The sequence below is a fragment of the Odontomachus brunneus genome, unplaced genomic scaffold, assembly GCF_010583005.1.
Source record: "Odontomachus brunneus isolate Ranch 3 - 2012 unplaced genomic scaffold, Obru_v1 Obru_scaffold_150, whole genome shotgun sequence".
NCBI classification, from domain to species: domain Eukaryota; kingdom Metazoa; phylum Arthropoda; class Insecta; order Hymenoptera; family Formicidae; genus Odontomachus; species Odontomachus brunneus.
The window spans coordinates 432,638-454,052 of NW_022639600.1; the positions used below are offsets into that span (position 1 = coordinate 432,638).

Here is a 21,415-nt window from a genome sequence, read left to right on the forward strand (position 1 = left end):
TATTGTAACTTTCAAGTTTCATTACTCAAAAAATACTTAATGAAAAAATACGTTATCATAATTAATATATACTTAATGAAAAATACGTTATCATAGTATTTTTGAAAGTTCTTGAGATATAAGAATATACAATAAAAATAGAGTTTTACTTAAAAAAAATTAATGTGACCTTGACCTGACTTTAGCAACGCCACTCAAGGTCGAACGGATAATATCATTAAATGCATAAGTTTTAAAACCTTCTAAACCTTACAACTTTCATCTAAAGCATTTTTTTCTAAAATGCACTGTTGAGATATAATACACTGTTTTTGAGATATTCGGTCGTTTTCAAACTTTTGGGACATCCTATATATAATAACTATATAATAACTACGTATAATAAATTCACAATTATATAATATAATTATATGAAATATTTTAAAGAGACAATTTTATAAAATTTTATACATGTATTATTTATTGTTTCTAACATAGGTACCTATGTCGCTGTATGAAGTGTTTACTCCGACGATTTGTGAAAAATTTTTTCATTCAATATGTGTTGTAACGCCAGCACCGCGTTTGCAACTTCACGCTGCTGCGCTTTTGGCTGGCATGGCAGGTCATCAACCATGGTGGGGCAATTTCTTGTCGAATACTTTGATAAATCTTTACTCATCATCATCTACTCATGTTTTCCCACAAGATAGGTTTGTCGCTTTATGTTTGACTCTGATATATTATTCGGTAACAATATTTTATTATTATTAATAATAATTAGTTTTACCTAAAAGAATCTACATATAATATTTCCAGACGTGATCCTAATATATATTTATCGAGATTTCTATATTTTTATTTTATATTTTACTTTCAGAGTGTTTATTTTATTAACATTCCTTGGACGAAAATCGTTAATGGCCGGAGCAAACAAATCCTCAGTTATTGATGCCATGGTTCGTACATTGGGAAAATTGCTATCTCCTCTTACGAGTGGGCAATCTACTAACTCCCACCGACTGGACGTCATTCTGATAGGCTGGGTATTATTGTTTCTATCGGTATGCTTAGATACCACCACTATTCAACCTCCCTGTATGGAGGACAATCAAGAGAAAAACAAAGAGCAAGGTATATCATATATGTGTGTGTGCGTGCATGCGTGTGTATGTGTGTGTGTGTGTGTGATTCAATAAATAAATACTATTTGAGTCAATATTGTTAATATACATGTATATTATTTGTTTTGGAAGGTTTGTTGTCTCGTTGGGAATTCATTCAAGGAGAATCAGCTATGCAGAGGAAATACGTCAATGCCAGTCGATCATCAGCTTCACGTAGCTACCGGAAAAGATTGCAAAAGCGTCTATTGCATCATAAACAACAGCTTCATGAATTAGAGCAAGCTAAGAAATCTTTCCAAACGACGTCTCAGGTATTCTACCTGAGGTTTATATTGCATTTTTGCATATTTTAGCTATATATATATTTTTTTTTTAATATTAACACACGTTGACTCTTACGTACAAGTACAGTGAATAATTTTATTATTAAATATAAAAGAATACAATGGCACACAATGTATTTAGGGGTGGGCCACTCTCTCTTCTCAGGCAGCTACGTTGTACAGTAAAGTGGAAGCGACCATAAAGTCTCAAGAACGTTACTTCAAAAAGACGTTGAAGCAGCATTCTGCTAAGCATTATAAGGACATTCTCGGCATTCGGAGGAACGAGACGCAACATCTTTCACGGAGTCCACGCGCTTCAGCAGCATCTAGCAGGTTGGTATAAATGATCCCCAACATTCTTTTTTATTTTTTAGTACGTAATAATTAGAAAATCATTTATAATCTCTGTTGCGTAAATTTCAGCAAGTCAGACGTTGTAGATTTAGAAGTCGAATATGTGACTAACTTGTCTCATCAGTACGTTTTACCAGTGGCACGTGGTCTCGTCGCACTAATTCTACACAATACCACTAATGTGGATATGTTTCTGTTAGCATGCAAGGTAAGGCTTCTGCAAGATTTGTGAACACAATTTACAATATATAGTTTCTCATCTATAATCCGATGTCCGGTGTTATTTCTATGAAGTGGCGTATGAATATTTTAACGTCAATATAATTTTAATCGGCTTAATTTTGTTATCAGTAGTTAATAAACAATTTTGATTTTTTCTACAATCAATATAGCTTTATAATTTAATATTTGAGGCTTTCGCGGGGGGCGCAGAGAAATGTTAGATTTGGCTTCCGGGTTGAAACCGCAATTTTTATGGATTTGTTTCTGACAGTTTATGGACCTTTTTGTTAATTTTATGACGGAGAGTAAAACAATCTGATATTGATTCGCTCAGTAGACATTTGTCAGTAGATCTCATCTTATAAACAAGTAGAAATTTATTATTTGGAGAGTTGATGAACAGAGGACAAAGAGGAAGTAGGAGAAAATATGATATTGGTTGAATATTCAAGAAAAATGAATTGATGAAATCCGGAGACCAAACTTTATAGTTTTCTAATTATTATATGCGCGTACCATTATATTTATAAATTATCACACATAGGTAGTCGCTAGGCTAGTGGTATCAACACGTCCTGCAATTAGCTTATGCGAGCTTATGACCGAAGAACAACTCTTAAAATTAGTCAGATTGGCGACAGGTACGTCCGACGCTACATGGTCGTCGCATGCCGTTTCATGTCTTCTATTGGATCTACTAGAAGGTATTTTATATATTTTTTGCAAAATATACAATTGAGACTTCCGTTATTTTTATGCATGTAACACGTAAACAAAACTTCATTTGCAGGAGGACGATTATTTCCTAGAACGTGTCCCATGCACGAAGGTAGTCCGACGGAAGAGAGTTTTGAAATGGGTACAGATGAAAGTCATACGACTGAAGAAGATTCGAGTAATGTTGCGGGTACCAGCGCTTCTTCCGTTGCTACATTAAACAATAGCGAAGGATTTGCTGAAGTGGACATAGAAGAAGACGCGCAAGACAGTATTGTAGTAACATCTACGGCTGCCTCCACATCAAAGTCTAATGGCTTCTTGCCGTCCCTTTTGGAATCTGACGACAGTGAATTGGAAGAGTTTCTGGACGATATATTAGAACGCGGAAGAAACATGTTAAAGAAGGGTAGTACGGTATCGAAGATCCTGACTTCGGCTATTACTGGGTATTTATCTCAAATTTTTCGCGAACAATAATTGTTCTAGAGTGAGGTTGCTCTCTTATGAAAGTTTATTCATAATTTCAACTTCCTATTAGGTTGGTGCAAAAGATTTGCCATGTTTGTTAAATAAAGTAGGGAACAAGATTATCTAATTTCGAAGAATTAAAAATTTTTATGAATAAGATAGACAAAATTAATTCGGTATTTTGTACATGTAAGAAAAATATTCTATTTTCCTTTTATATTATATATATATATATGTGTATATATGTATATATACAAGGTGTCCCACTCTTCTTCTCACATTAAGTGGGAATGTTGAACGGGTTGAGATGAACATAAAAGTACCCAAACTATACCGTTTTGCGATATTTACGGTAATAACCGAGAAATTAATTGTAAAAGATGAAGGAGAAACGCACGCTGAATGGTTGAGGGAAGAATGCTTGCGACTCAGTAATATAGCAGGTAGATGTCAGCGCGCATCTTATATCGCTTTGATCCTTGCCGTACCGCGCCGAAGTGAGATGTAGGAGTGCAGCGATATAAGTATAGGCAATGGTGCGTTGTTTTTCCAATCATCGCGCGTCGACATCTGTGTGCTATATTATTATGTTGCGAGCGTTCTACCCTCAACTATTCAGCGTCTGTTTTTCTTTAATCTTTTAACGTTTGCTCGCGAGCTTATCATGCAGTATCAGATCTAAGATTTTAGCACGTCTTATGCGGGATACGCAGATTTTGAACGCATGGCGTCCCGCCGCCACCTAGTATACCCTCCTCCTTCTATGGTGGATCCCCCATGGCGCATTGCGTCCAAGCACCCGGGGGCTGCCAAAAAATTGGTGTCGACCCCGGGGCTTATTTGTATTATTTGCACCGGATGAGGAGGGGCAACGGTGGAGACGGGCATACATGGACAGCAGGTCTTAAAGGATAGCAACTTTTGACTTTGAAAAACTGACAGCTGTACCATTTGATACAGTAACATTGTTTCTCTCTGTAGTCGCCGTGCGCTCGGGATCGCGCCAGAGATTCGCTTCCGAACGGCATCTCTGAGCGTTATCTAGGAAGAGGAGGGTGTCATGAGCGTGGAGTGTCAGATGGCTCAGTGGTTTAGAGCAGTCACCCGGCAAGCGAAAGACCCGGGTTCGAGTCCTGGCTTAGCAAACCGCGCTCTCGATATTTTTCTCTCTCCGGAACGAAAAGATATGTAGATCTCGAGCGCACGGCGTTCCGCTGCCACCTAGTATACCCTCCTCCTTCTATAGTGTACAGGGTGTTTCTGTACACACACACACACACACACACACATATATATATATATATATATATACATGTATATATTTATTTATTTATTTATTTATAATATAATTTCTTGCGAACATCTAATGAAAAAATAATTAATCTTTTGCATCAACTTAATATAACACGTATGAGTGTTTGACTAAAAGAAATAATAAGCAATGTATATTGTTAGCAGTATCTCTTTGGCGATGGATGCACGATTGGAATATGGAGTCGAAATGGGTGTAGAAATATCATTGAGGATATTGTCCACAGTTGGCATGTACAATCTACCTCACAGTATAAATGCACCAATACACGTTAGTTTGTATACCGTTTTCTTTGTGTTTTGCTCAAAATAATTAAAAGGTCGTTTCAAGTACTGCTGTTCTGTCTGGAAATGTTTGATGATCTTTTAGTCGTTTCGAGTAGTATATACGATTCATGCTTCCAGAATAAGTATCTTGAAGGGACTATATACGATACTACGCAAATAAATTTTATCAATACATTATAGATGCCTATGGAATCAAATCGTCCTGGTCAACAATCATCCATGCCGAAAACCGATGCGGATTGGGGTGATAGAAGTCAGGAAACCTGGAATTCTTCTGATCCTACCCCTTCGAGTTTTTCAATGTTAACGAAATGTTTTGATAAAATGTTCACGGATTTATACTTGCAGGTAAATGATTTGTCTTTGGAGTAAAGTACGGGTCTGCAGAAGTCATTGTGGAGATGCGAAATGGGCAAAGATATTTGACTTATTTTGACAAAAATACAAAAAGAATCATTTTGTATTTGTGATAATATATAATTTGCAATTAGCAGAAACGTTCGCAAGGTGTTACAGAGTGTTTCTTAGGAAAAAAAATTGAAACAAAAATCAAATTTATTTAAATAAACATAGGAAATAGGGATAATAGTTAAATAAGGATATAGTATAATCATAGAAGGGAAAAGAGAAAAGGAAGGTCAGGAAAAGGAAAGGGAGTTCGAAAATTGTATGCAAGGAATAGGGAGAGAAATAGAAAAAATAACATTAATACTCTTGGTTTAGTAATAAAAATTTGTTTCAAGTGCCGTTTTATACTAAATTTCTGATTTGTTTTCTGAAATGTTTTCAAGAAAAAAAACTTTGTTTAAAAATTACTTTGGAACACACACAACTAATATCTTATTTTCGGTTTTATATAATAAGTACGCAATAATATTTTCGTGCCAATTTAATGTTTATATAATCAGTGATATTGTATTTTTTAAATACGTTATTTATACGATTGTTCATTTATTATCTTTTGTCTGTATATAGCAGAATAATGGTATGAATCTGGAACTCGTTCTGCAACTTTGGTTAACACTGAACATGGATACTCCTAACGAACATTCACACTCTTCTTCTCAATTTGATTCTTCTCTGACACCCGTAATTCCGTTAAGTTTAGCAGCCATTAGTAACCTTATATCTGCACTTTCTTGGTAAGTGGCATATAAAATATTTCAAATTTACATATACTTTGATGGATGTAACGTACTCTACACTAATATATTTTGTTAATACATAAATTAATATATAAGTTGCGTTGAATTTTAGGCATTCCGGGATTTCTTTACGTGCTTGGTGTCTTGGTTTACAATGTTTAACTATCGTCTGCAACCAATCGTTGCAAAGATATCAAGGTTTAGATGGCTTCGCGACTAGCGGTTTTTGTGTGGCTAGTTGCATTGTTAAAGAACATAATACTGGTCCCATGTTGTTACGTCTACTTTCCGGGAATGGATTGAATGTTAGTACCATGGATGAACAATATATTATGGTGAGTATTATTCAATCCACTATATATAAATATATATATATATATATATATATATAAATATATATATATATATACATATATATATATATATATATATATATATATATATATATATATATATATATAATCTATTATAAACTTCTTTCTTTGTTATAGAATTTTTAATTTTTTTGCCACCTTGTATCGAAAAGGTTGTCCGATTTTTTTTGTGACTTTCGGGACGTATCCGTCTTGTTCAATGAGAAAATTCTTTTATTACCCAACAAATCCTTGGACAAGATAAATAGCCGAAAGTCACAAAAAAATCAGACAATCTTATTTTTATTATTTATTTATTATTTGATATAATTTATGGACACAGATTTACGGTTATTTATTATAACATATTTGTTTTTTTTAGGCTGGGCCTACAGTCTGCCAAGCGTTGCACGATTTTCTCCTTAGACTGGAAGTAATGTGCGACGTCATTACACCGGATAGTTTCTTAGGTAATTCCCTGAAGGATCTGCTGTTATGGGTAGTGTATCAACTCGTGCAGCCGGGTGGAGCTCTTATAACAAGAAGAGGACCTTTGGATGTTCAATGCAAGCTATTAACGTCCGTAGTTAATCTAAATTATGTTAATGCCGATTTAAACATCGCCATGAACATATCCGAATGTGTTGGCGTATTGGTTTCAACTTATGTCAGAGGATCCGGAGGTAAAGACATTAATTAGTTTTTACTGATTTATGTCTAAAAAGTAGTATTTCCTTTTAAATATCGATAATATAAAGGAAGAATATATTGAAATCAGCTTATTCGTAATGCAATTTTTAAAGATAAGATCAATATTATGGATTAGTTTGACCTCACATCTGAAAGATTTATGAAAATCTTACTAGTAAAATTGTGACAGTTGGTGCGGAATGTGGGGGAGCACTCGCTTTACCCAACCAATCTGTTGGTTCCGGTGGTTTTGGCGGTCTATTTGCTTGCGTACTCGGTGGCGATACGAGACAAGGTCGCCCAGCGTCGTGGGATACTTTGATAGTGACTCTCGTTAAATTAGTGTGTGTGTTTATTCAAACTCCACTACCAGGCGTATGTATTCTTTATCATTTTATACTTACAAAATTATCCATTTTTGTAATTTAATGCATAAACTATATATTTTGCCAAATTGTGATATTTTTTTATAAGTTGGATCAATATGTAACTTGTTCAAAATTTACAATCCTCTGGGATACAAATTTTTTGCAATTATAAATATTATCTCACATTAGTTAATTTTCATACACAATACATAGTATATATAATCGTATAGATTTATTGGAAAATATTATGTATCCTCTTTTTCATGTTATTTATTTTCACGTATATTTGGCAGTCTCGTGAAAATTGCACGGAGAAGCCTGCAGAGGAGGAACTATCGGAGGCAACCTCGGATCCCAGAGCTAGCACGAACGAACCACAAGTGCAAATAAACATTTCGCAAACAGATGAAAGCAAAGTTGCGGAACAACAAACCTCGTTTCGTCTGCAACAGCCAACAACTAGTAAATCTTGCGTACCTTGCCTCGCCGATACTGGTAAATTGTTCATACACACACACACACGCACAGACGCATACGTACACGCGCGCGCGCGCACACGCACACACACACACACACACACACACACACAAAGATAATATATCTGTCTTTGTTACGTACACAGTTTAATAAATTCCTTCATTCTATAGTTTTGCAGCACGAGCCGACTATGATGCGTTTACTGAGTACTCTTGGTCATATTACGGGGTCCTCGTTAGCTATGCTCCTAGGTGGAAGCTCGAGCACTGTGTCTACCACTGAACTCCGAGATCCAGCCTCAATACCAGATGCGATATTCCTTCTTCTGACAATTTTAACGAAGAAGGCTAGCAATCCGACTCTGGTTCTCAAGCCTTTTTACCACTATCTTTCCTCGTGTAAGACTTCATATGTCAAAAAAGCTTTTATCTTACGTGACAATTGTTATGAGTGATATAATCGGGAAGTGAATGGTTTAATGATTTTCAAAATATAATGAAAAATAGTTAAAATTTATAAATTGCGATTTAATATTTTTTATAATTGATTTATAGAAAAAGAAGTCTAAGAAAAATACTTTATTCTAGATCAGGGCTCGGCACATTTTGTACATTTCAGCCGATTCTCGGGAGCTACGCCTTCTATCTCCCCCTTGCCAGGCGACGAGCCTAAAAAGTGATGGTCGTGCCTCTAAGCTTGGAGCTGCGACTGGCCGCGACCGTCATTTGCTGCGCGACAAGGGGAAGATAGAAGGCGCAGCTCCCGAAAATCGACCGAAATGGGCAAAATGTACCGAACCCTGTTCTAGATAATCAAACATTGATCTTATTGCATATATTTAATATTCTTCCCGATTGTAATACATCAAAACAGACAGTTTCGTATTGAATGTTATAAAGAACATGAAAAAAACTACTTCAAATGAATTTTTCTTTATAGCATGTGGAGAGACTGAGCTGGATCGCCAATTAGGAGTTATGCAGTTGTCTGAGCCTCTTCTTTGGTATATTTTGAGAGTGTTGGACAACGTATCATCGTTATCCATCTTCACCGAGATGGGCGGTGTGAAGGTAGTCTGTCAGAATCTCGTGAAATCTAGCAACAGTGGTGCCGCTAGTGCTTCCGCCTCAGGTGGAGTAATTGCTCTCGTCATGGAACATTTGTCCAACGCACCCAACGTAATGCCGATAACGACTAGTAGCAGTAGCAGCAGCAGTAAGAAGGCTGTCAGTTCATTGGAATCAAACTCTGACGGATTGCTGAACTTTGCTCCGCTCGGCACAATCTCCTGCGCTACCGCGCAACCTCCAGATGTCCTCATACAGAACACCACACCTCACAAACGTGCGAGAACACCCGCGTGGTCATATCACTATTACCCTGATGAGAAATGGGTTGACCTCACAATCACTTTGCCGTGCGCTATCTTGCTCAGGCAGGTGGAACTGCAGCCACATCACTCGGCATTATCCAGTGAGTTCGCAATGTTAAAATGAGCTTTTGTAGTTTGCAAATTTTTCTTATTTGGCTTCACAGAATTGTAAATCTTTGTACAGTGTTAATGTATAAATGTTAATACATAGCGTTGCAGTCTGTATATAAGAAAAATTTTTATAATTATTTTAAACAGCATTCGTAACTAAATATGCATTTTATTTACATTTTATGTAGAAAATTAAGAGTTTATATACATAAAGTAAAAGTTGAACACTGCGTAGATGATCTATCAGAACTTTATAAAAAAATACATCAGAATACAATATGGAAGACTAAATTTAAAAAAGTTGAAGATTTGTAAACTATAATTGATCTGCATATATGATAGGATATATTTTATATAAAGATGAAGAAGAGCAACACACACAAATACATACTAGTTTTCGAATCCATTGGTGCTGTTTATTTGATTATGTATGTACAACTGTATGTACATGTATACACATTAGATGTATGCATATACGTTGCACATTAGATGCATGCATACATTGGGTGCCTTCCAATAAGGGAACACAGTGAGACACTGTATCACACAATTGTACACAGTGCATAGATGCTTGGTGGAACACTCTAATTTTCAAATTAGTCGCAAGATAGCGTTATCACATTAAATATTACTAAATGACTTAAACGATATAAAAAGATCAGTCAGTTACCTAACCTAGCCTACAACTCCTAATTAATTTAATTTTTAGAGAGATGTAAAGATTATTTCTGTTTTGACAGTAAGTTTTTTCATGTTAATAATAATTAACAGATTAATTATTATTATCATAAATAAAAATGAAAAATTGATATAAACACATAACATTAATGGAAAGTAATAAATAATTAATTTATATATTTAAGCACACACATTCAAGTACACTACATTACCATAACCATAAACCACACACATTAACTCTAACCATAAATTAACAGAGTATTTACAGCTACAAATATTATAATATTGATTAAAGTTGGTAGCCATGATAGTGATATACATTTTGACTCTGCTTTTCAGCTGTGTTGATTTGTGTCATGTTGAGTCATTGTAGGAAGGCACTTGTGTCGACACTGTGTCTCTTGTTCGAAGCACCCATTAACATGAAGTCAAATAAAATATTGCTACGCCTCTATTACTCAGTATTAGCAAATTGCCTACATATATGGCACATTGTTCTTTTTTACTTGTACTTTTCTATTTATGACATTTCGATATCCCTTTACGTTAGGTTATATATTTATTTCACTAAAAGGTAAAAAGTACAATTTAGTTTAGTTAAAAAGAATTAATGTTTTGATATCATAACAAAGGAGTAAGTATAAAGTTACAAATGCGTAACGAGCAACTTAGATGTGTCATTTTTTAATACATATTTGTGTTCAACAGCGTGTCCCTCAGCCGTGGCTCTTGAAATATCTAGAGAAAACAACAGTCCGGTGATGCCTGTTTGTCCACCGATGCCGACGGCAGGCTTAACATACATACGTCTTACGTTGTCTCAACCAGAAGTCGTGACTTCCGTATTGGTGCGCTTATACAAGCCGCGCGACTCGACGAACGTAAGCCTCAGTCAAATTAAACTGATGGGAACTACTGCGTTTGGTGAGAATAAAACGAGCTTTGACATGATAGATGAAGAACAACTGACAAAGACTAGGTAACGTCGTTATTTCGAATTATTTGAATATCTCTAAAGTCAAACGATAGCTTCATCGTTGTCTCGAATAATCGTATTAATTTGTTACAAGTCGAAATTGTACTATAAAGAAATATTTGGATTATAATAGAAATCTTGTTTTTGAAAGATTCTAATTAATGCTAAATTATTAAATACATGGTATTTTTTCTTGCAAAATGAGTGAACAATTTTTCGAGGCTACGAAAATTCGAAGGTATTATTTCTAATAACATTTGTGTGTAGCTTGGGGTGGCTGCGATTACTGCATCAATGTTTATCGGTAAGCACATTGAACAGTAATTTAGCTACCGAGGTGCTTAATTCCGCCGCTTCGGTCGAAGGCCTGGTCGAAGCATGCTGCAATCTCCTGTTACTCCCAGCACCATCTCTCTTTACTGCCAACCTGGAAAGGGTTCTATTACAACTTGGTTTACACTCTCGTGAGCTTGGACTCCATCTCATTGGTCTCTTACTCAACAACAGGTCTACTCCTTTCTTCCAAGGTATTGCTTCATGGGAAACGTTTTCAATTTTCCGCAAACAAAATCAGAAACGGCCTAATTCATAGACTACAAGACAGATATCAAAAAGGAAATCTTAAATCATTCAGGCTTGTATTAATAATTGTCATCTATCTATCTGTCTTGTTTTATGCGAGGTTTTTATTCAAACTTAGATCTATATTTTTTAGCTAAATTATTATATACATGATATTTATACCTGTACTCGCGATTTATTTCGCGAAAAACTCATCTAACTTGGAATTCAAATCTGAGTATGTTACTTTAGACTAATTTTAAAGAATTACTCTTAATTGCCTCGAATTCCTCGAGTACCAAGGCCGTCTCTGAACGATATATCTTTAATAATCTCCTTTCTCACGATCACGGGATTGTAACGACAGCTAACGTATTTGTATCGACATTTCACAGGGGCTGTGACATCCCGAAAAACATCTGTTGTACAGTTAGTCGTGGAATTGCTTCAGCAACTCTGTTCCATTAGAGATTCTAGCACTGAAGCTCGTATGAAAGCCGTTCTCGGTTGGCTGCAGACGTCAGCTACGAATGGAGTATTTCATACGAATAGCAATCCTAATTCCGTCAACCCGTCAGCTGTATATATTCACTGTGTATCTTCGATCATCTGGAAGACTCATCAACAACAAAACCATAATTATGATCTACAGGTGCTGCTGACGGACGATCTGTTTAAGTAAGAATTACTGCTTAGTACTTGACGTTGCTTATCGAATTTCCTTACTTGTAAGGAGTTGCTTATTGAATTTCCTTACTTGAGTCGTAACACGTAATTAATATGGACAATTCATTGTGTAGCTCACTGTACCAATGGACTCTCACTCTCGGCAAGAATTTTGTCTTGAAACAGGCAATTGACTCGGTTCTCTGCGCTTTTTGCTACGTGAGGCCATCGCTGTTTCCTTTGCTTTTGCAACGAGTACGAATCTTGGTCCCAAATCTTGCGACGGATCATTCCGCGTCAATATCCGACGATCGTAAAAAAAGTGAAGGGCAAACGGATGATAAAAAAAGCGAAATCAACGCCGAGGAATGGTATTGCCGCTTTGTATTGCTGGAGTACAAACGATTACGTTTGACGGAGGGTCAATTACTGACCGTTGCTGCGGCGGCGCGCTCTCCACCTGGCATTCAGCAATTAATCGACTCTGGTTTCCCAGCGCTGCTAACAGCATTGATCACAGGTTAATTTTTCACACTAAATCAAAGAATAATATAAGTGAACCGTATTTGAAACTTACAGATTACTTTGATATTTAGATTTCTGCAATTTGGAGAAATCCAAACAACACCAACGGACCACAATGGCATCGGGTGATAGCAACGAGAATAATACAACTGAAAATGTCCGTTTTTCGGATAATGGTAAGATAGAGAATCCTATTTTTGAATCGAAATGGGATTATTTCGGTGAATAATGGCTCCTGCTCACAGGACGCGGCAACGCTTGCCGCGCGGCGGAAGTTCGCGTAACAGCCAATCAATATGTTGTTTTTCTGTGAGAGCTACAAGGTTATTACGGAAAGCAACATTTTGTTTGGCTGTTGCACGAACTTCCGCCGCGCGGCAAGCCTGTGTTGCCGCGTCCTGTGAGCAGGAGCCACAAGTTTCTTGATTACGGTATTCAAGACAATTATCCACACTGTCTTAAAATTATATTTGTAAGAAATTAAATGTGTGTATGTGTCACATGTGTGTATATGTGTCACATGGAGATATAATAATCTTTTTTGTTCCATATATATTTTATATGTATATATACTTATATATGATTTGGGAAACAAATTACTTTTATTTCTACATGGAATATATTATTGATACTCATCTGTATTATCTTTTCTAGACGATCTATGTATGATGCGACCGGACAGCATAGCGATGGTGATTGAATTCTTAATGCTCGTGTGTTCGGAAGGCAGGATGCGAGACTGGCTTGGTAAAGAAGGCCGTGGTTTCTGGTTACCTCTTTTATCACTTCTCAGCAATCGTCCCATTGAAAACTCGTCAGCATCTGCATCAAGGTATTCTTCACATGGTTTTTAGATAATACTTTATTAGAAGCTTGCTATATTTATCGCAGTGTTATACAAGCTGTAAAAATAAAACAACATACATGGATGCAACATTAAGTTAATTCAAAATCTTTTTCAGTGGAATACACATTTTATTTGTTGGCATATTTCTATTAAGTTAGTGCAAATGACTTATAATTTTCTATTATTTTACTAAATTTTCGTAAAAAGTTTAGATATTAAGAGATGTCAAAGCAAAAAAAGCAATCTGTTATACATAAAGTGACAAACTCGATCACGTTTCACCGAATCTCCTCTGATTGGTCTCGGACCTCAAAGGCATCTTGTGTAGAGTTAATTATGAATTTACTATATACATATATCGCAATATGTTACAGGTGTTCAAAAATAAGCGCGTCTTATACATCGCTGGAGAGCGCTATAATCAAATTCTTGTCAAGATGTTGCTGGTGTCATCAGGCCAACCAGAAATTGCTGGCTGAACTTTTGACCGAAGTCGTTTCTCAGCAGCGAATGACTTCGAGTAAGTAAACTCGGAAGAGTAGACATATTTAAGAAACTTATCAAAACTTTTACATTTACACATCCTCTCTCTCTCACTCAATATATTATAACTACACATACACACACACGCACGCACGCACGCACGCACGCACATTGCGCACGAGCGCACATACACACACACATTGCGCACGAGCGCACATACACACACACAATTAACTAAACATATAACTAAACATAATAAATTGATTAATTCAATAATGTAAATCTTGTGAATGGTTCTCCTTGACTTTAATATGTTACAATTAGATGTACGATATCTTCATGGTATTTCCGGATTCACTCGGAGACTGATTCTGCAATTGCTCTTGGAAGGAGAGAAAGTATTAGTTTCGGTGACTTCAGAAGCTCCTATGAAAGTTATAGCAGGAACGACGAATTACAATATGCCGTCCATGTCACCTCATCCTGCTCATCCGTTTGGTCATTATCATCAACTGTTATACATGCCGACTCAAGCTACGGTAGCGGATATATTACGTAAAGTATCAGGTATGCCTGCACAAGTATTAATAATGGAAAACTTAATAAGACTAGAGAGAAATAATAATTAGTATAAATTAACATTAGAAAAGTTAGTGGTAGTGTTAGAGGAATCCGTAGACGATGAGAAAATCAGTGTTGGAAAAGATTGAGATATACTTTTATGTATAATATATTTTTACGCGGCCGTGTGGAATTTTATTTTTAAGGAACTTGGTTTCTTCTATTACTTCCAAATACGTATAAAGGTAACGAAGCAAGTTCCAGTGAAAATAACCGTGTCGGTGAACCGGTTTGGCAACCCCCGATGGAGTTGATGGTAGATACGCTCAGCGTGGCCGCTGGAAATACGGCGAAAGACAAGCGGGCTAAAGAGGCGTCGAATAGATCTCAAGCTCGTGGTCCTATCGTGCGAAAACCGCGTTTAAATTCTGGTATGTTCGCTATTAATGCTTCTTATTATATTTTAATAAATTAAATAATAGATGTTTCAATATTGAACTTTTTAAAATTATTTAAGAAATCACTGATATCTTTATACTTTTGGGGGAAAGTCGGAATCTATTCAAAATTCGTAGAAAAAAATTCCAAGACTGATATAATGATAAGATTTTTTGTTGATGTTATTTTTTATTATTTTTCAAAATTAAATAATTTATATGCTTTTGAAAAAATTATTATAATTACTTGCTTTCACATTGTCTTTACAGATGGAACGCCGATTACGAGCAAACCTACGACCAGCAATGGACAAGTTCCAGTGGCGAATCAAACCAATACGACAAATCAACAGTATCTCATACATTCATCTCGTCCCAACACACCTTTACCTCTTCAGCTTACGATTGCGCAACTACTGGCAATCGCCGAAGACAGCGGTGTATCGTTGTCGGAACCATATTTACATTTGATCTTGCGTCAACGTAACAAGGATTCTAAAGGTACTTAAGACTAATTTTTATGTATTAACTGCCGCCTATAGATATTGAAATGTAGAGATGGAACATGAACTCTACTTTGGTGAATTTTATGATTGCATTTTATTCTATGAGACAGGTGATCGACTTAAAGTTAATTTCACTATCTTTGATTAATTTAAATGACTGATTAAGTGTCAACTATAATTAGTTAATTTAGATATGTTAGGTCAAATTTACAATGTCAGTGCAACATATTAATCATCTTATTTCGAAAAGCTTGTGGACGGTTCGACGCATATTCGTTGACGTAATATCACAAAATATATCATACCATTCTAACGATCTTCGCTTAGTATGAAAATGCAAAGATTATTAAAATCTAGTAAGTAATATAAAAATTATTTTTAGAAAATGCTTTTTTTTTAGATTCTAACTTCAAAGGCAAATAGTTCAGCAAAAGTACACTGTAGGAAAAAAATTTACATGAACTTATAAGCTTATTTTTATCTGATTTATATGCTTTTAAAAGATTGTTTCCTTTTACCGAAACATCCTGTATATACACACCATGTGTTTAACCAAAACAATATTTCATTGAATAAACAACGATGATATTGATGTACAACTGCTTACGATACGTTTTTTCGCCTTGCAGAGGACATAACGAAACAAAACGACAGCGAATTGCTGAACTATAGGAGCATCGAAAGTTCGCTAGGTGTGTTTAGCGCTGGCGGTGGATTGGCGGTCTTGGCACGCCATTTACCGCTCGTATATCCTGACTCCGGTAGACCGTTATCCTTCGTAGAGAAGTCACCGTCGCCGGAACAAACAGATGCCGACTGGGTGAAACTAGAGACTAACGATGATATCTATGAAGCCTTGGAAGAAGGTAGAACGTACACTTCTTCGCCGAAAACATCGACGCCACCACCATACGTGCCGCCACATTCTCTCGCCGCTTTCGGTTTGTTCCTCCGATTACCGGGTTACGCTGAAGTGCTACTGAGAGACAAGAAGCGAGCACAATGTCTACTGCGACTCGCCCTTGGGGTTTCCGACGATGGAGAAGGTGGCGAGGTATTATCCTCACCTTTGGCTGCCTCTTTACCGACCCTGCCGTTCCAAGTTCTCAAGCAACTGTTGGATGCTACTCCGCCGACCACCGACGATGGACTGCTTCTACGAAGAACGACTATAGAGGTGGGAGCTATGTTATTGTTGTTGAATTGCTTGGCGATATTCACGCACCAGACCGGCCAAAATGAGCCTACTGAGCAGAGAACTGGACAGAGCAGCAGTAGTAGCGGCGTTAGCGGGGGCGGCGGAATGCGCAACGACGATAATTCCCACTTATATTGGGCTAAGGGCACTGGCTTCGGTACTGGATCTACGCAACAATCGTGGAACGTGGAGCAAGCACTGCTGCGACAGCGATGCGAAGACGAACACGTGACAGTATTGTTGCAAGTTCTTGCAAGCTACATCGGTTCGGGAGGCGGACAGCCTCAGCGAGAGTTACCCGCAGGATTCCCCGACTTGCTAGCTCGTTCCTGTTTATTACCGGCGTTATCTTCATATCTGCGTAACGACTCTGTTCTCGATATGGCTAGACATATTCCCTTATATCGAGCGGTCCTGCAGTTGCTTAGGGCAATGGCGCTATCTACCCAATTGGCGCCGCTTTTGTTGCCGCGAGGTGGCAGATCCGGCGAACCATCTGTGGTATCTCTTCTGTCGAGTATGAAAGTGTGCGTGGATACATACATGCACAAAATCAATCGTACCAGGGGTAACAAGTCGAAGAGCGTTTCCAAATATCCGGACGACAGCGAGCAAGACGAAGGTTTAGCCACGTTGATTCCCGACATTCAGGAGAGCGCGACCATAGTACAGAACGCCACGTGCAGATTGTCCGGTATCGGCGAAGAATTACCTGGTCCGAGTCCGATCGCGCCGGAGTTACCGTTGCGCTCCATAGAGCATCGTTATCTAGAAGTGATGAAAAATCTACAATTCGGTAAGCAATGCTCTGTTTCGATGTAATCGTGATTGTTAAAAATCTAACGTTCAGTTGATACTCGTATATTAATTTTTCAGATACTTATGAAATGATCACCGAGAACCCAGATGGTGGAGGCTACAAATTCGCGGTTTCGTATCATTTCGAATCGAATATGAGGGCCGCTGGTGAAAGGAGCCATCCGACGCGAGTGAAGAGATTAGCCCAGGAAGCTGTCACCCTCTCGACAGCGTTGCCTTTGTCCTACAGCAGTAGTGTGTTTGTGAGATGCGACGCAGACAGATTGGATGTTATGAAGGTATCTTATCTTTCACGTCATACTCGATTTAACTCTGCTACTCTATTCAAGTCTATTTGATACATTTTAACTTTTGACAAAACGTCGAAATTGCTATTTCGGAGATTTTTTTCTAAAGTCGCCAATTAACTAAGCGCCGATTAACATCATGTAATATAGTGTAGAAAACTAATAGAATAGCAGAGTTAACGTTGTCTCAACAGCCGTTTAATCCTCAAGCACAGACGCGTATTTTTGCAATAATTATTGAATTGCTAAAATAAATAAGGTATACATCTACTTATTGCAATCTTTAATATTCGATTTAATAACCGTATTATATTGAATGTCAAAGATTGTAATACGAGAATGGATAGAAAAATGTGTTTCATTTACTTTAATATCTCTCTATTAATACTTCATATATTTCATGACAGTATGTGGTGTTACGATGCTATCTCGATTCCACAAGAAGAAACTTGCCCTCTATCACATTAGTGCTTGAAGTTTGAAATTGGCTCAATGACCTCACACATATATGCGTAATTTAACATAATATATACGATTTTTGAAGGTACTCATAACAGGGCCGGCAGAAACGCCGTACGCAAACGGCTGTTTTGAATTTGATGTGTACTTCCCTCCTGATTATCCTAATAGTCCAATGTTGATAAACCTAGAAACAACTGGCCGTCACACTGTGCGCTTTAATCCGAATTTATACAATGACGGAAAGGTCTGTCTCAGCGTACTCAACACGTGGCACGGTCGGCCCGAGGAGAAATGGAATGCACACACTAGTAGTTTCCTTCAGGTGAGCTGATCGTAATAAGCAGGAAAAATCTATTTAGATCAGTGATGTGAAGAATGGGACAAAAGGTCTGTTTTTTTCGAAGAACTTTCTGAATCGGTGTATAGTAATTCAGTAAGTTAGAGTTAGGCTAGGGACACACAGAAAAATAAGTGGTAAAACTTAAGTAGTAACAAAATTGACTAATCACAGTCGATGATTCTCCTTACAGTTATGCATACATAGAACACAGCTACTAGCTAGGTTAGGTTTGGGTTAGGTTATAAGGTTGGGTTGGGTTTGGTTTGGTTGGGTTGGGTTATAAGGTTGGGTTTGGTTTGGTTAGCTACTATCTCATAACAGTAAAAAAAAATCCAATAATAGTATTATTACTACTTTAATATAAAGACAGTATAAAGTCGTAATGAGCGGGGATTTCCCCTATTTAATTCTGATGGAAATTGAGTGAAACTCAGTAATATAAACATATTAAATATGCAATGAAATTGTTACGCCAAAGCGCGCCTGTTTGTGACGCAGCTGTGACGTAATTAATGAATGCATGCTCACGAGGGTCCGGCCGAAAAGATTTGTCCGTATCATATTACTGATTTAATCCGATCGATTTGTACATCTGCATACTTACAATGGATTACAGTAAAGCTCGACATGTATTGCACATTTCGACTAATTTTCGATTTTGTAGATTCCGGCCTAATCGCCGTGGCGTAAGGACGTGTTCAAACGTGACCAGTGATTTTTTTGGAACCTCGGAATTATTTCCAAGGATCTACTATAATCGAAAAATGGCGATTGTTAAACCAACATAATAACATAATCTTCCAAAAATTTATTTAGAATGTCAAATTGTTGCATACGGCTTAAGTTTCAGAACAACCAGTCACCATATACATATAACAGTTACAATAACAATTTTCGACTTATTTCGCCTAGCGCTATCCACTTTATCTTGCCGTCTCACGCAACCTACAAGTCGCTTGAAACTCAAGAACGTATGACTTGTAAACATATGTTTTTAATAGCTTTCTAAGATGAAGTAAAGAGAATGGCGCTAAGCGGAATCGAAAATCGGTCGAAATATGCAACACGCGCTCTCTCTCCCCCTCTCCCTCTCTTACTTTCAATATATGGTGCCTAATAAGACAAATTTTCTAACACCACTAATGGATATTTGGAAAGTAAAGTTTTGGAAAATAAAACTACTGGAAATAATGTAAAATATATACCAAAAAATCACAGGTCGCAACAGGTTCGAACATGTCCTTACATCGTGCTGGTACGGAACTTTAAATGTGCAATGTGTGCCGAGCTCTGGATTATAGTATCTATTATTGAATTATTACATTACGTCGATATTGACTAATGTTGTATAATTTTGTTCAAACAAGGTTTTAGTATCAATACAGTCACTAATCCTGGTATCCGAACCCTACTTCAATGAGCCTGGGTATGAACGTTCGCGAGGCACATCGAGCGGTGCTCAGTCTAGTCAAGAATATAATGCGAATATTTGTCAGGCTACTGCTAAGTGGGCGATGCTAGATCAAATACGCAACCCTTGCCCGTGCTTTAAGGAAGTACGTTATTGACATCTATAAATCATATACTCTTATTTATTAAAACTTACATTCAAAAATTTTCTAGTAATTCAGAATATTTAAATCAACATGCACCGTTTTCTCACTCACATAGAAATAAATCTGTAGAAATCATCTTTAAACAAAAGGTTTCAAATGCTCTTTGACACCAAATTTACATGCGATTTCGGTAATATGAGCTAATACAAATAAAATTATTGTTTTACAACAGGTGATACATACTCACTTCTGGATGAAGAGGCACGAAATCGTAGCACAACTAGAAGGCTGGATAAGAGATATGGAGATGCATGGGTCAGATCGTAGGTCGGGTCGAAGTATTTCTCTGAACGCATTATCACTGAGAGTAAGCATTATCTTAAGAGAAACGGATCGTTATTTTTTTATAATTACGATCATAGCTTTATCTTATATTTTCTCTATTTACAGAGACACTACAGGCTGTTGAGGGAGGAATTGAATAAACTGCCAACACCCGAAGGATTAGAAGACCTGGCCGAGCCTCTTCTGTCGCCAGGTTCGCCCATCGAACTGTCAGGAACTCCAGGCACAACACCGAATACGCCGTCGACGGTCGCAGCATCTGCAACTGCTACCACCTCCTCCACCATTATCACCACCATCAACAACAGCAGCAGCAATACAACTATCACCACTACTACTACCACCATTACTACCACCACCACTACTACTACTATCACCACCGCCACTACTACCGCCACCACCATCATCACTACAGTGGCTACTCCCATCATTAGTACTATGGTACCGATCAATAGCAGTACGAGTAGTCATGTGCATCACGACATTGACACGGATGTCGAGATGGAAAAGATGGTTTCGAAAGTGTGTGAATAGCTAAAGGATGTTAATAGACATTGTTGGTCATTTTGAAAAGAGTCTATTGTTTGTGTTACAATAAACAAATGATGGGCCGTAAACAGGTGCACGGATATATCTTGTCCAGCGGTCGAGTTGTCGACGAGTTATAAAAGAAAGTATCGATTTCCGACCGAATATAGACAATGATGCACTGATAATAATGATGACAATGACAATGATAATAATAATAACAATGATGGTTATTAATTATGAGAGAGAAATGTAGACGATGAAATATTAGACAAAAGAATTGTGTGTGTGTGAGAGAGAGAGAGAGAGAGAGAGAGAGAGAGAGAGAG

At 37.2% G+C, this 21,415-nt stretch overlaps 1 protein-coding gene and 1 long non-coding RNA gene across 12 annotated transcripts in view; one reads left to right on the plus strand and one right to left on the minus strand.

Annotated features, from left to right (window-relative positions):
* LOC116850588 (baculoviral IAP repeat-containing protein 6) overlaps positions 1 to 21,131 on the plus strand; it is a 38,905-nt gene extending 17,774 nt beyond the window's left edge. For 3 of the 11 annotated variants that reach the window (XM_032829061.1, XM_032829056.1, XM_032829062.1), the window contains 32 exons: positions 478 to 692; positions 860 to 1,113; positions 1,236 to 1,417; positions 1,572 to 1,765; positions 1,856 to 1,994; positions 2,553 to 2,712; positions 2,799 to 3,174; positions 4,652 to 4,778; positions 4,976 to 5,143; positions 5,771 to 5,937; positions 6,053 to 6,275; positions 6,676 to 6,976; positions 7,174 to 7,358; positions 7,645 to 7,846; positions 7,999 to 8,226; positions 8,768 to 9,301; positions 10,698 to 10,968; positions 11,233 to 11,492; positions 11,922 to 12,204; positions 12,327 to 12,712; positions 12,789 to 12,893; positions 13,372 to 13,549; positions 13,939 to 14,084; positions 14,372 to 14,614; positions 14,815 to 15,039; positions 15,316 to 15,546; positions 16,181 to 17,545; positions 17,626 to 17,846; positions 18,400 to 18,639; positions 20,025 to 20,213; positions 20,446 to 20,580; positions 20,664 to 21,092. In XM_032829061.1, the coding sequence (XP_032684952.1) occupies positions 478 to 692; positions 860 to 1,113; positions 1,236 to 1,417; positions 1,572 to 1,765; positions 1,856 to 1,994; positions 2,553 to 2,712; positions 2,799 to 3,174; positions 4,652 to 4,778; positions 4,976 to 5,143; positions 5,771 to 5,937; positions 6,053 to 6,275; positions 6,676 to 6,976; positions 7,174 to 7,358; positions 7,645 to 7,846; positions 7,999 to 8,226; positions 8,768 to 9,301; positions 10,698 to 10,968; positions 11,233 to 11,492; positions 11,922 to 12,204; positions 12,327 to 12,712; positions 12,789 to 12,893; positions 13,372 to 13,549; positions 13,939 to 14,084; positions 14,372 to 14,614; positions 14,815 to 15,039; positions 15,316 to 15,546; positions 16,181 to 17,545; positions 17,626 to 17,846; positions 18,400 to 18,639; positions 20,025 to 20,213; positions 20,446 to 20,580; positions 20,664 to 21,092 (8,562 nt within the window). Of the gene's footprint in view, positions 1 to 477; positions 693 to 859; positions 1,114 to 1,235; positions 1,418 to 1,571; positions 1,766 to 1,855; positions 1,995 to 2,552; positions 2,713 to 2,798; positions 3,175 to 4,651; positions 4,779 to 4,975; positions 5,144 to 5,770; positions 5,938 to 6,052; positions 6,276 to 6,675; positions 6,977 to 7,173; positions 7,359 to 7,644; positions 7,847 to 7,998; positions 8,227 to 8,767; positions 9,302 to 10,697; positions 10,969 to 11,232; positions 11,493 to 11,921; positions 12,205 to 12,326; positions 12,713 to 12,788; positions 12,894 to 13,371; positions 13,550 to 13,938; positions 14,085 to 14,371; positions 14,615 to 14,814; positions 15,040 to 15,315; positions 15,547 to 16,180; positions 17,546 to 17,625; positions 17,847 to 18,399; positions 18,640 to 20,024; positions 20,214 to 20,445; positions 20,581 to 20,663 lie in introns of all 11 variants that reach the window. The other 8 variants (XM_032829051.1, XM_032829058.1, XM_032829054.1 and 5 more) reach the window with 8 other exon arrangements.
* LOC116850589 lies at positions 15,205 to 16,922 on the minus strand. Its single transcript, XR_004379383.1, has 2 exons — positions 16,777 to 16,922; positions 15,205 to 16,707 (listed from the first exon to the last, which is right to left on the minus strand). It is a non-coding gene; the product is annotated as an uncharacterized LOC116850589 (long non-coding RNA).
* Positions 21,132 to 21,415: the final 284 nt, after the last annotated feature.